At 43.6% G+C, this 14,185-nt stretch overlaps 1 protein-coding gene across 1 annotated transcript; it reads right to left on the bottom strand.

The window, feature by feature from the left end:
- Positions 1–1,894: 1,894 nt before the first annotated feature.
- Positions 1,895–4,297, bottom strand: LOC126455625 (uncharacterized). The gene is made up of 2 exons (XM_050091389.1): positions 4,039–4,297; positions 1,895–2,171 (listed from the first exon to the last, which is right to left on the bottom strand). The coding sequence occupies exons 1-2, from the start codon at positions 4,151–4,153 to the stop codon at positions 1,963–1,965; spliced, it is 324 nt and encodes a 107-aa protein (XP_049947346.1). The 5' UTR covers positions 4,154–4,297; the 3' UTR covers positions 1,895–1,962.
- Positions 4,298–14,185: the final 9,888 nt, after the last annotated feature.

The following is a 14,185-nucleotide window of genomic DNA, read 5'->3' as shown; positions in this document are numbered from 1 at the left end:
TGTGCTTGATATTGAGAAGTACAGGGAAAATGATGTAATATTATGGCAGACGATACGGAAATACTTGTGTTTATGTAATCCCAGAGTCTGGAGATGGGTGTAGAAATGCAAGCAAGCAGGCAGGTGTGGACCAAAAACAGTAGTGCGTTTGTACTGATGAGGAAACGAGCCTGTCTTTGCATAACAGTTCTGAGAGTGACTTTGATTCACTGAGGGCTTTCTGGTGTAAAAGGGGTGATTTTGTATGGTATATGATACGACTTGTATGTTTACTACATCGACATGGTAAGCATTGATAAATTGCTGAGTTGGATATCGGTTTCACGCACTAATATTCAAGCTCCTGGCATAAGTGGGACGACAGTGTAAATGAGTAGGCGTCTTTAAGTATTTGACGACATGTATGGCACTTTGCAAGGTTTAGTTGTCAGTGCAGTATGGTGATCAGTGTAAAATAGTTTATTGAAACTGAATGTCACGTCTGTAGTAAGAAAGGAAAGGTGGACAATGCTTTAATGGGACTGGGGAGTACCGTGTTATATAGCCTGTGTAAGTGTAGGCTTACGATAATTTTTTTGGATTCTGTACAGATATAAAAGATAACTGCACTGTTTGTGTAAAATGTATATATATATATATATATATATATATATATATATATATATATATATATATATATTGTATCGTAAAGTTTTTGTGGCTTATGTTGTGTAAAATGTGTATATATTGCATTGTATATATATATATATATATTGTATCGTAAAGTTTTTGTGGCTTATGTTGTGTAAAATGTGTATATATTGCATTGTAAAGTTACTATGGTTTATGTTATGGCAAGAGTAGGGAGGATGACTGTGTGTCCTATTGTAAGAGTCTTTCCGTATTTGACGATATGTATGGTAGTTTGTATGATTTAATTGTCAGTGCAATATGGCGATCTGTGTAAAATAAGCGCTGAAAGTCTCGTCTGCAGAAAGGAAAAAGGTGGACAGTGGTTCGATATCGGCGGTGTCAGTAATTCGGCGAGTAAGTTCGATAATAGCCAATCATAATGCTCTATTCATTCACATCCTTTGTGCTGGAATATAGAAGCATCTATGTTAGTGGTGAGAACATTTGTGTATGTTGAGAGCAGGAAGGGTACCATGTGATGGAGTAGGTACCACGTTAGGTCCGCGAGGATGACTGCACCCTTTATGACGATCTGAGACAATCTGAGAAGAAGTTTTTTCAGTATTTTCGAATGTCAAAAACTTCATTTGATGAACTACTAGAAAATGTGTAAGAAGCAATCACAGGAAAAGACACTATACTAAGGAAGGCTATCCCACCAGAGGAAAAACTTGCTCTTACATTAAGGTAGGTACTGTAGTATTATTTTATTTTATTGAAAGCACATTTTACAGATTTTAACTGGTATTAATATACATTACAAAATATTGTAAAACTTTCACTGATAGTTTTAGTTCATTGTTTCTCTGCCTGTGCTGTTGTAAAGTATATTAAGGACTCGTCACTGTACTCGGAGGCCGCTGGCGAGCACACAGCTGGTAACTGATCGGACAACCTCGACTGTCCTCCAGTGTAGCCTTGAACTGTTCCATGATATGCACGGTCGTGATGCGGATCCCACGTAGCGTAATTTGGTACCGGCGCAAATCCTATTTGGGACGAAGAGGAAACAGAAGCGCTGTAATATTGTTGGGCATTAATAATGACATTCATCAAATCTGATTTCACTTTCAATCTTGCATGACTGGGTAATTTTTTTAATTCAGGTACTAAAGACTGCATAAACAAGCTATCTTCGTCGGCTTGCTGTGATGAATTGTCTTATTTGGCGTACTTTTCCTTCAAAATGTTATATAGGATATCTTCTTCTTCAAGACTCTTCTTTTCACGTGGCCTTTTTTGCCGTCGCTCAGCAGTTTTTTCACGTGCCTCCTGCTCTAAATTTCCTCCTTAATCAAACTCATTTCTGTCTTCATCATCATCATTGTCAGTACTAGAAGTAGTGTTCTTACAGTCAGTTGTTAGGAATCGCAGCTGATCGAAGTAGATATACTTCTTCCTACCAGTTGCTGCAGAACCACTCTTTTCTGTTTTTTGCCTCAATGACCCTCTGGTATAACTGGCCGCTAAGGTCTTCCATTTCCTTTGAAGGATTGTCCCTGCAACAAACAAAAACCACCATAGTATTGTAATATCTAATATATAAAAATGAATGTTTGTTTGGTTTTGTTCGTATTTTATGCGCAGCCGTACCGTTCATCCGATTGCGATGAAACTTTGTCACTTGCGCGAAAGTTATAGGCATAGTACAATTATTAACATTTATTAAAATTATAGTTGCCGGGTGTTTCAGCTGGTTATCTATAATGTCTACGTGTGCGTGCGTGTGTATGCTTGTGTGTAACCTGCATAATTTTGTAGTTTTGCCCCATATGCTTTATCTTTTTTTTACAGGTACTTGGGGACCGGATCATCCATGATGGACTTACATTTTCAGTACAGAATTGGAGTAGCAACTATCTCGTATATTATACGAAACGTTTGCTCTGCCATATGGCGTAAAATGAAGTGACAATGTTTTCCCGACCTCTCGAAAGATCTATGGCTTGCCTCAGCTGAAGGATTCCATAAGAGGGCCAACTTTCCTCATTGTGTGGGTGCAGTGGTCGGGAAGCACATCAGAATTGTAAAACCCACTTCCAGTGGTTCACTCTACTGTAATTATAAGAACTATTTTTCCATTCTGTTGTTAGCTGTTTGTGATTCGACGTACAAATTCTTATTTATAGACGTTGGAGCATATGGGAAATTGTCCGACTCAACTGTGTTTCGTAATACAGTGTTAAATAATAAACTACAAGATGGTACGCTAGATTTACCTGCACCAAAACAACTGTCATTATCATTTGAAAGACCTGTGCCATTCATGTTAGTAGGAGATGAAGGTTTCGGATTGTCAAAATTCATTTTGCGCCCTTATGGTGGAAAGTATTTAGACATTAAAAAACGTGTGTTCAACTATAGACTGTGCAGAGCTAGAAGGTACCTCGAGTGTACTTTTGGAATTCTTGCAAACAAACGGCGCATTTTCTATCGACCACTGGATGTTAAATTAGATTTGGCAGAGTCTATTGTGAAGACATGTTGCCTCCTCCATAACTTTGTGCGTGATCGTGATGGAATACAGTTTGAGGATACGTTAACTACTCAGGGGTTGCAGGACATGTCACCTTGCTTGGTCCGTGGAGGAAATATTGCGAACGGTATCAGAGAAGATTTCGCAAACTACTTCATCAGCCCTGAAGGCGAAGTGCCATGGCAGCTGCAAAAAATCTAAGTGCTAGAAATGTTATGTGAACATTAATGTCGTTAGGCCTAAATGTTCATTGGAATTTTATTTGAAATGTGCAGTGTTTAATTATTACCATGTTAACTGTAACAAATCATACTGTTGCGTTCACTGGACTGATTAAAACTTGCAATTAAAATTATAATTACAATGCACTTTTTTGTATTACAGTTGTGTGCACCTAATTGAACATAACCCAAGCACGAGCACTGTTCTCATTCGGGTGTCAAAAACTTGTAAGTCAATAGTATTATGGTAAATAAATAAAATTCATTATTATAGTAACAACATATGAGTAAATTATTGTTGTTTTGAATAATATTTTAACTGTATTTTTCGGACCATAAGGCGGAACGCTTTATTAGACTACGAAAAGACGTACCCTTAATTTTGTTATGAAAATGTTGAAATAAAACTATTTATTTTATTTTACTTTCATTCGCCCTGTAGGTGTGAGTACATGGTTTCTGCGCTCATCCATTTTGTTCATTCTTCTCGCATTGAGACTGCATAACAGTACACTTGCTATTGGTAATGCAAAAGAAAAGGGGTGAGGGATAGCATTCTCCTTGTAGGTTATTAACCTCCTAGCCTCGTACAGGGGTAGAAAATATGTTTCGCTATTCTTGTGGTCCGAAAAATACGGTATTAAAGTGAAAAAAGAATATAGAACTTACCAATTTTGTTTCTTTCATCTATGCTCTTATCATCGAAATCATGCACAAACTTCGTAATAATTTCTTGCCACGCTTTCATTTTCATGACTTTGTTACTGTAGTCATTGCTTTTCATATCCCAAATAACGGGACGACTTTCCACTTCACTTATAAAATCTTCTGTGTTGATGAACTCTAAACCGATGGCTGCACTGTGTGGAGAACCACTGGGCTCAGCAACGGCTGCCTGTCTGTTGGCAACTCTGCACTTCTGTGTCTGTGATCGGTGTCCCAGTGTGAACACTCCAATACAAGCTAATGCATGTCCGGCGAGACAGCAGCGAACACAGTGTCGGTGTCCGTCACATGTGGCGAGGGTGAGTCACTGCTGGGTCGCCGTGACTCGGTGGCTCACAAGGGAACCTCCCCATCTCACCCCCCTCAGATTTAGTTATAAGTTGGCACAGTGGATAGGCCTTGAAAAACTGAACACAGATCAGTCGAGAAAACAGGAAGAAATTGTGTGGAACAATGAAAAAAATAAGCAAAATATACAAACTGAGTAGTCCATGCGCAAGATAAGCAACAACAAGGAGCATATGAGCTTAGGAGCGCCCTGGTCCCGGGGTTAGCGTGAGTAGCTGCGGAACGAGAAGTCCGTGGTTCTAGTCTTCCCTTGACTGAAAATTTTACTTTCTTTATTTTTGCAAAGTTATGATCTGTCCGTTCGTTCATTGACGTCTCTGTTCACTGTAATAAGTTTAGTGTCTGTGTTTTGCGACCGCACCGCAAAACCGTGCGATTAGTAGACGAAAGGACGTGCCTCTCCAATGGGAACCGAAAACATTTGATCGCAAGGTCATAGGTCAACCGATTCCCCCACAGGAAAACACGTCTGATATATTCTACACGACACTGGTGACGGCATGTGCGTCACATGACAGGAATATGTTGTCGACCCACCTAACTTGTACACTTAGCGAATGGGTAAAAAGATTCTTCTACCTTGCCCGATTTAGGTTTTCTTGAGGATGTGATAATCACTGCCAAAAATAATCACTCCCAAAAAAGCGATGAAAATATAAGAGTTTGTCACATAAACTGAAAATAAAAAATCAGACTTTTCTCCGGAGGGAAGACTTGATCCTAGGACCTCTCGTTCCGTACCTGCTCTCGCTAACCACGGGACCACGGCGCTCCTTAACGCTTGTTGTCAATGATGTTGCATATGTTCGCATGGACTATTCAGTTTGTATATTTTGCTTATTTTTTTCATAGTTCCACACAACTTCTTCCTGTTTTCTCGATTGATCTGTGTTCAGTTTTTCAAGGCCTATCCACTGTGCCAACTTATAACTAAATCTGAGGGGGGTGCGATGGGGAGGTTTCCTTGTCAGTGCAGTGTCCCGGTGTGAATGCTCCAATTCAAACGAATGTATCTCTATCAGTGACCGTCACCGGTGACCGTCACAAGTGTCCCAGTGTGAAACGAGCCTTATTGTGCGTTATTTTCGTAAAGACGTTCTGTTAGGGCAAGAACTTCCCGTGCATACAAGCTGAGACAACACAACTCCTACAAAAGCGCACATTAAGTATTTCTGAGGGACTATGCAATTTACTAGAGATTGTTTTAGATAGCAATGCTGCTTCAGTATAACACTCAGAACGTTGCTATATGTGCTTGCAATGGTAAGTAGCTACGTGCGGCGAAGCGCCAACCACACGTCAGGCATGGTCTGTTAGAATCGCTAAAGAGAAAGCAGCTTGTGCTATTCAGGAATGGATTTCTACAGCGTCTTCGCCGTACCGCAGTTAGAGTGAGGGTAGCGACAAACCCACGCGCGGGGCGAAGTTTGGAACGTCTGCAGCCTGTAAACAAGTCTTCGCTCCCATCCGATCGCGTCATTAGCGGCTCCAAGATGCAACTTCCACCTGCTTTCGGTGGCGTTGGTTCCTGGATGGTCGCGCCAGGACCTGTGTCTAGATGAACACCTGTTTGGATAGGAATTTCTCAGAAATTAAGCATGAGAGGGATGTGGCCTCCTCATGCTTGTGGGACCTGATCGGCGGCCTTTCAGTGGTTTGACAGCTGACAGCTGCATCACTTTGCGGTCTGGTGGACAGGGTGTGTGTGTGTGTGTGTGTGTGGGCGGGGGGGGGGGCGGTGCTTGCGCGAATTGATTGCATTATTTTGCGAGTGGGCCTGTAGGCTGTGCCATGTGCTGTTTTGACAGTTTACGAGTACTGAGCATGTTTACACATCACTGTGCTGCATTATTTAGGAGTAGTCTGCAAGTGTGTACTGAAATTATTTGGCTAACTTAGAAGTTGTTTGCGTGTATGGAGAGCGTTATTTACAAGTAGTTTGCAGGTCTGTGGGCTCTGTGAGATGGCCCCAAGCATTTGAGAGCGTGTCTTTTGTATCAGTGTGATAAATGTACTCCATCCCTAAATAAAATGTTCAAAAATAAATAGAATGCACTCCTTCCTTACTCTCCCCAGCAGCCCAGCGCAGCTTGAGTCATTTTAGCGCCATTTACCCTCTACAGACCACCATCTGGGGTTCTACGGCGTAGAATCACGTGACTAATGCAGCAGCCAATGGGAGTGCAGCATTCTAGGGATGGAGGGTGCTACGTCATGAATGAACACTGTCCTCCTAGAGGGAAAGTTGGAAAATTCTCATTTGATATTTGAATATGGAAATCGTAGATTAATATATGTACTACAATTAAAATTGAATTGGAATTAAGTACTTAGGTAAATGATAAGTTAGATGCACGATGTGGGTGTCACATGTGTTCATTTACATTCGCTAGCATACTTCCAGATGACTTGCTCTGGCGCTCGCGGTCTCTTCACGTGCAGCAAACGCCATTATAGATTCGTGAGATAGGAAGTATTACAGCATCTCTCTCTTTCAGCGCTTGACTACAGGGGTGACGTGTGTTTGACGTACTCCGAGCGACGATCTTGGATTACATAATGGGATCGTGTAGTGGCTGTGTCCTAGAGCACATGGCGAACAAAATGTGTGCAGCTATCTTGAATAACGGTGCTTGCATCATCAGCTGACATTACGGTAGTGCCCTCCGGTGCTGGCAATATGTACTAGGCCACGTGGCGAACAAAATGTATGCAGTCATCTTGGATTACGGTACTTGCGCCATCATCAGACGTCACGGTAGTGCCCTCTGGCTGTGACGAAATGTACTAAGTCAGTTGGAGTCTGCATCTGGTGGTGAACACACTGGATGCCGCCATCTTGGATTTCGTCAGCTATGAGAGCGCCCTCTGGTGGTGGCGATGTGTATGAAGTCAGCTGGGCTTTGGACCCAGTAGCGAGCACATCTGCATGAAATTGGTTTAATAATGAAGACAAGTCCTTCTCGCTGGCGAGTACTTAGGATGAGGTGGGGATCAAGATTAGTACAAGTGTCATTTCTTTCGCGCCATTTTCTTAGCTTAGCAGCGAAGCCCCAAGTGACCTTTGTTTAGCGCCAAAATTCAACCTTGGCGCCAGTAGCGAAACCCCAAGTGAGCTTTCTTACTGGCAGAATTCAAACTTGGTGGAAGTTTGTAGGAAGAGGTGGCGGTCGGTTGACTTAGGTTAGTGGAAGTAGCCCAAGTGAGCTATCTTCCCATGACTTTCTTTGGTTAGTAGAGATAACTGGTTGTGTGATGCATTATCCTCTTGGAATTTGATCTTCCCATCATTTTTCTGGGATAGGGGGCGTGGCACTTTCCCGCCAAAATTCAAACTTCACACCAAAGTCCGCCATCTTGGAAAATACTACTTGTGTCATCAGCTGCCATCATGGTCGCCATCTTGGATGACGTCATCGCCGCCATCTTGGATAACGGTACTTTGGGCGTTGTAACCCTGTTGCTCCAATACTCAGGGTTTGTCAGAGTGACACAAGCGCCACTTGGGACGACAAGCTAAGAGGGGTGCAGGAAGCGCAATAAATGTAAGATCTTTATAGAGGATGAGTCATAAATCGTGGCCACTTGGTGGTCAGACTCAGAGGGGTGCCATGGGCATTCAGTTGCAAGATTTGTATACAATGCATATCAGGATTAGTAGTGAAAAGTGACACAGGTGAAAGTGTTTGTGGGAAGACGGGGGAAAGGGAGGGAGGGGGGGGGGTTACACTAAAAGATAAATCGCTTGTGTAGAAAAATGTTTTCGACCCAGTCCTGGGTGAAATTACTGTTTGGTTCTACTTACAATTTGCTATTATATGAACCCACTAGCGATGATGACAATGCTTTGCAATTGCTAAATACTTATGGTTATCTCCTTCTTCGCCCTCTCTTTGTCCATTTCCTCCTCCCCTCTTTTAGTCTGTCTCCTCCTCCTTCTCCTCCCCCCCTCTTCTTGTCCATCACCTCATCGCCCTGTCTCTGCCCAACCCCAGCTCCCTCTTCTCTCTCTCCATTTCCTCCTCCTGCTCACCTCCTCCTTTCCCCTCTCGATGTCCATTTTCTGCCCCCCCCCCTCCTCCCTGTCCACTACCTCTTTCCACCTCTCCCTGATCTTGAGCCTTCTCTATTGGTATTCCCAGTGGTCGGCAAACGGCGGCTCGAGAGCCACGCGAGGCTCTTTGGCCCCTTCATTGTGGCTCTTCCATGAAGTACAGTGCGTTCGAAATTTCTTAGGTCATGCACAGATGTCGGTTTACGGTTTGCGCCAGTCCATTTTGAAGAAGTAGCGCTATACAGCCGTGGACAAAGTGTACTCGCTTCCATCCGCGCCGGCTTTTTCTGTTTATGACGACGTCTGCGAAAGTGGGTGGTGGGTAATTTTTCGAAGTAAGGCGCCTAGGATAATTTTAACGCGACCAAATAGACGCAGAATGACGCACCTCAAGGAATATTTATTCTGTTGAACAGTGTGGAACAGTTTCTCCCGAAGTGTGTTAAAAAGCGTCAGATAGGGCGACAAAAAATATTTATGTAATAATGAACTACACTGAGGTGACAGCCGTCATGGGATACCTCCTAATATCGTGTCGCGCCTCGTTTCGCCCGGCGTCGTGCAGCAACTCAGCGTGCACGCACTCGAGTTGTTGGAACTTCCCTGCAAAAATATAGAGCCGTGCTGCCTCTACAGCCGTCCATAATAGCGAAAGTGTTGCCGACGCAGAATTTTGTGCACCAACTGACCTCTCGATAATATTCCATAATGTTCGATGGGATTCATGTTGGAAGACCTGCGTGGCCAAACCATTCACTCAGATCGTCCCGAATATTACGTGGCCCAGTGACATGACACATTGTCATCCACAAAAATTCCATCGTTGTTTCGGACATGAACTCTATGAATGGTTGCAGATAGTCTCTAAGTAGCAGAACATAACCATTTCCAGCCCACAGCATTATGGAGCCACAACCAACTTGCACAGTGCTTCGTTGACAACTTGGGTCCATGGCTTCGTGTCGTTTGCGCCACACTCGGACCCTACCATTATCTCTTACCAACGGAAATCGGGACTCATCTGATCAGGCCACGGTTCTGCAGTCGTCTAGTGACCAACCGATGTGGTCACGAGCACATGAGAGGCGCTACAGATCATGTGCTGTTAGCAAAGGCACTCCCATCGGTCGTCTGCTGCCATAGCGCATTCTACATCTACTTCTACATTTATACTCCGCAAGCCACCCAACGGTGTGTGGCGGATGGCACTTTACGTGCCACTGTCATTACCTCCCTTTTCTGTTCCAGTCGCGTATGGTTCGCAGGAAGAACAACTGCCAGAAAGCCTCCGTGCGAGCTCGAATCTCTCTAATTTTACATTCGTGATCTCCTCGGGAGGTATAAGTAGGGGGAAGCAATGTAGTCGATACCTCATCCAGAAACGCATCCTCTCGAAACCTGGCGAGCAAGCTACACCGCGATGCAGAGCGCCTCTCTTGCAGAGTCTGCCACTTGAGTTTGCTAAACATATCCGTACCGCTATCACGGTTACCAAATAACCCTGTGATGAAACGCGCCGCTCTTCTTTGGATCTTCTCTATCTCCTCCGTCAACTCGATCTGGTACAGATTCCACACTGATGAGCAATACTCAAGTATAGGTCGAACGAGTGTTTTGTAAGCCACCTCCTTTGTTGATGGACTACATTTTCTAAGGACTCTCCCAATGAATCTGAACCTGGTACCCGCCTTACAAACAATTAATTTTATATGATCATTCCACTTCAAATCGTTCCGCACGCATACTCCCAGATATTTTACAGAAGTAACTGCTACCAGTGTTTGTTCCGCTATCATATAATCACACAATAAAGGATCCTTCTTTCTATGTATTCGCAATACGTTACATTTGTCTATGTTAAAGGTCAGTTGCCACTCCCCGCACGAAGTGCCTACCCACTGCAGATCTTCCTGCATTTCGCTACAATTTTCTAATGCTGCAACTTCTCTGTATACTACAGCATCATCGCATGGAACTTCCGACACTATCTACTAGGTCATTTATATACATTGTGAAAAGCAATGGTCCCATAACACTCCCCTGTGGCACGCCAGAGGTTACTTTAAAGTCTGTAGACGTTTCTCCATTGAGAACAACAAGCTGTGTTATGTTTGCTAAAAACTCTTCCAGCCACACAGCTGGTCTGATATTTCATAGACTCTCACTTTGTTTATCAGGCAACAGTGCGCAACTGTATCGAATGCCTTCCGGAAGTCAAGGAAACTGGTGTCTACCTGGGAGTCTGTATGTACTATTTTCTGGGTCTCATGAACAAATGAAGCGAGTTGGGTCTCACACGATCACTGTTTCTGGAATCCATGTTGATTCCTACAGAGTAGATTCTGGGTTTTCAGAAATGACATGATACGCGAGCAAAAAACATGTTCTAAAATTCTACAACAGACTGATGTCAGAGATACAGGCCTATAGTTTTGCGCATCTGCTCGACGACCCTTCTTGAAAACTGGAACTACCTGTGCTCTTTTCCAATCATTTGGAACCTTCCGTTCCTTTAGACTTGTGTTGCGGTACATGACTGTTAGAAGGGGGACACGTTCTTTTGCATACTCTGTGTAGAATCGAATTGGTATCCTGTCAGGTCCAGTGGACTTTCCTCTGTTGAGTGATTCCAGTTGCTTTAACGCCAGATGTCGGCGCACTGTCCTAACGGCTACGGTCGTCGCACGTCCCGCACTGATGTCTGCGGTTATTTCATACAGTGCTGCTTGTCTGTTAACACGCCATTGCTCTTGGTCGTTAAGTTAAGGCTGCCGGCCACTGTGTTGTCCTGAAATTTGATATTGATGGCACACTTTAGACACTAGATTTCAGCCGGCCGCGGTGACCGAGCGATTCTAGGCGGTTCAGTCCGGAACCGCGCGACTGCTACGGTCGCAGGTTCGAATCCTGCCTCGAGCATGGATGTGTGTGATGTCCTTACGTTAGCTAGGTTTAAGTAGTTCTAAGTTCTAGGGGACTGATGACCTCAAGTGTTAAGCCCCATAGTGCTCAGAGCCTTTTGAACCATTTGAACTACATTTCAGAATATTGAATTCCTTAACGATTCCCGAAATAGAATGTCTCATGTGTCTAGTTCCAACTACCATTCCGCGTTTAAAGTCTGTTAATTTCTGTCGTGTGGCCATAATCACGTCGGCGACGCTTTCACATGAATCATCTAAGTACAAATAACAGCTCCGCCAATACATTGCCCTTGTATACCTTATGTACGTGATACTATCACCATCTGTATTTATGTCCATATCACTATCCCACGACTTCTGTAATCTCATTGTAGCAGGGATCATTTGGAAGTCGTGTTAATAGTAATTCCGAGTCGGAAATAAGTGAAACAGACAACGAGCGTTACACGGATATATAAGCTTTTGTAATAACAATTAAAAGTAAGTGAGTATGACTGGTTTTCTAAATCGTATTTTTGCATGGTTAGCTGTTGTGTAATAATCTTTGGGCGGGTGCTCTGAAGCGAAGACATCATACTTTAGAAATGGATGCAAATAGTCTCGACCGTAAAAACATTTAGTTTGATGGTAACTGGTTTTGGTCAGTCAGTCTCAGACCGATGGTATGTGTGGTGTCACCGCCAGACACCACACTTGCTAGGTGGTAGCCTTTAAATCGGCCGCGGTCCGCTAGTATACGACGGACCTGCGTGTCGCCACAATCAGTGATTGCAGACCGAGCGCCGCCACACGGCAGGTCTAGAGAGACGTACTGGCACTCGCCCCAGTTGTACAGCCGACGTTGCTAGGAAAGGTTCACTGTGAATTACGCTCTCATTGGCCGAGACGATAGTTAGCATAGCCTTCAGCTAAGTCAATTGCTACGACCTAGCAAGGCGCCATTTATCCTTTGCTATGTATCTAATGAAGCATGTACAGTAACAAGACCAATGTCACCAATTGTGGATTAAAGTTAAGTATTCCAGCAGCTACGTACTTTTCTTTATAGCATTCATTACGTATCCTGTTTCAGACCTCACGCCAGCCTGCGTGAGTTTGAGCGCGTGCCTTTCGGTTACCCGTCACTGTGGACTGGCTGTCTTGTCAGTCCACAACATTTGTTGTGGCGGTGAGTGGGTCGGGTGTTGTAATTCCATGAACGTCATACCGACACCGCCTACCATCATGGTATGAGTGTCTGAGGGCGATCAAAAACAGACCAAAACCGGTTACCATCAAAGGAAATGTTTTTCTTGTCGGGGCTATTTGTGTCCATTGTTAAAGTACTTTTAGCCAGACCGCTCCCATCCACGAAAAATGTTATCAATAATTATTGAATACATCTTAGTGTTCAACACGAAGGATAATATTCCTGACTCACAGTTAACCGCAAAAATTAATGTTTGCTGTTCTTTCCTTATTCGGGTCTACATATTCATGCGAACAATCATTTCCAAACATGAACCTCGTGAAGAGTAAGCTGAGAAGTCGTGTTATTGATGAGAACCTGGAGTCGTGCCTAAAATTAACGACATACAAACGTCAGTCACTGTAATGATTTAGTTTTACGCATGTCTTACAATTTACTTTTGTTAATAAATAGAAACGTTGTTGTGTGTGATATCAAGTTTTACTCAACATATCTAAAGCTTTACTAAGACTTAAGATGTTAAATAACGCTTATAAGGTCAATTTTAGGGAGCGTTGTAGAATGAAAGAAGATGAGGTGTCAAGTATAGAGAAAGGTTTGCTGAGATGGTTTGGACATATAGATTGGATGAACGAGAGGAGATAGACGAAACAAGAATACAAGACGAGTGTTGATGGGAGAGTTGGAAGGGATTGACCTCAGCGAAAGTACCTCATCCAGAATGAGGATGTCTTTGGCAAAGGTCAACTTAGGAGTATCCTAATTAAGTAAATAAAGATATGCCTATCTACAGCATGTGATCAAAGGTATCCGGAAACATGGCTGTAAATGACTTACAAGTTCGTAGCGTCCTCGATCGGTAACGCTGGAATTCAATATGGTGTTGGCCCACCCTAAGCCTTGATGACAGTTTTCACTCTCACAGGCATAAGTTCAATCAGGTGCTGGAAGGTTTCTTGGGGAATGGCAACCCATTCTTCACGGAGTGCTGCACTGAGGGGAAGAATCGATGTCGGTCGGTGAGGCCTGGCAAGAAATCGGCGTTCCAAAACATCCCAAAGGTGTTCTGTACGATTCAGGTCAGGACTCTGTGCAGGTCAGTCCATTACAAGGATGCTATTGTCACGTAACCACTCCGCCACAGGCCGTGCAATATGAACAGGCGCTCGATCGTGTTGAAAGATGCAATCGCCGTCCCCGAATTGCTCTTCTACAGTGAGAAGCAAGAAGGTGCTTAAAACATCAATGTAGGCCTGTGCTGTGATATTTCCACGCAAAACAACAAGGGGTGCCAGTCCCCTCTATGAAAAACACGGCCACACCTTAGCACCACCACCTCCGAATTTTACTGTTGGCACTGCACACGCTCACATATGACGTTCGCCAGTCATTCGCCATACCCACACCCTGCCATCGGATCGCCACATTGTGTAGCGTGATTCATCAATCTACACAACGTTTTTTCACTGTTCAGTCGTCCAATATTTACACTCCTTACACCAAGCGAGGTGTCGTTTGGCTTTTACCGGCGTGATGTGTGGTTTATGAGCAGCCGCTCGATTATGAAATCAGAGT

This window comes from Schistocerca serialis, chromosome 2 (assembly GCF_023864345.2).
Source record: "Schistocerca serialis cubense isolate TAMUIC-IGC-003099 chromosome 2, iqSchSeri2.2, whole genome shotgun sequence".
Taxonomy (NCBI): Eukaryota; Metazoa; Arthropoda; class Insecta; order Orthoptera; family Acrididae; genus Schistocerca; species Schistocerca serialis.
This window is presented reverse-complemented; position numbering and strand designations above follow the sequence as displayed.

Bases quoted from the DNA above. Each gene is read 5' to 3' on its own strand.
- LOC126455625 (XM_050091389.1), bottom strand. From the start codon at position 4,153: ATGAAAAGCAATGACTACAGTAACAAAGTCATGAAAATGAAAGCGTGG. The intron at 2,172-4,038 runs GTAAGTTCTATA...TGTTTGTTGCAG, and splicing joins AGATGAAAGAAACAAAATTG to GGACAATCCTTCAAAGGAAA.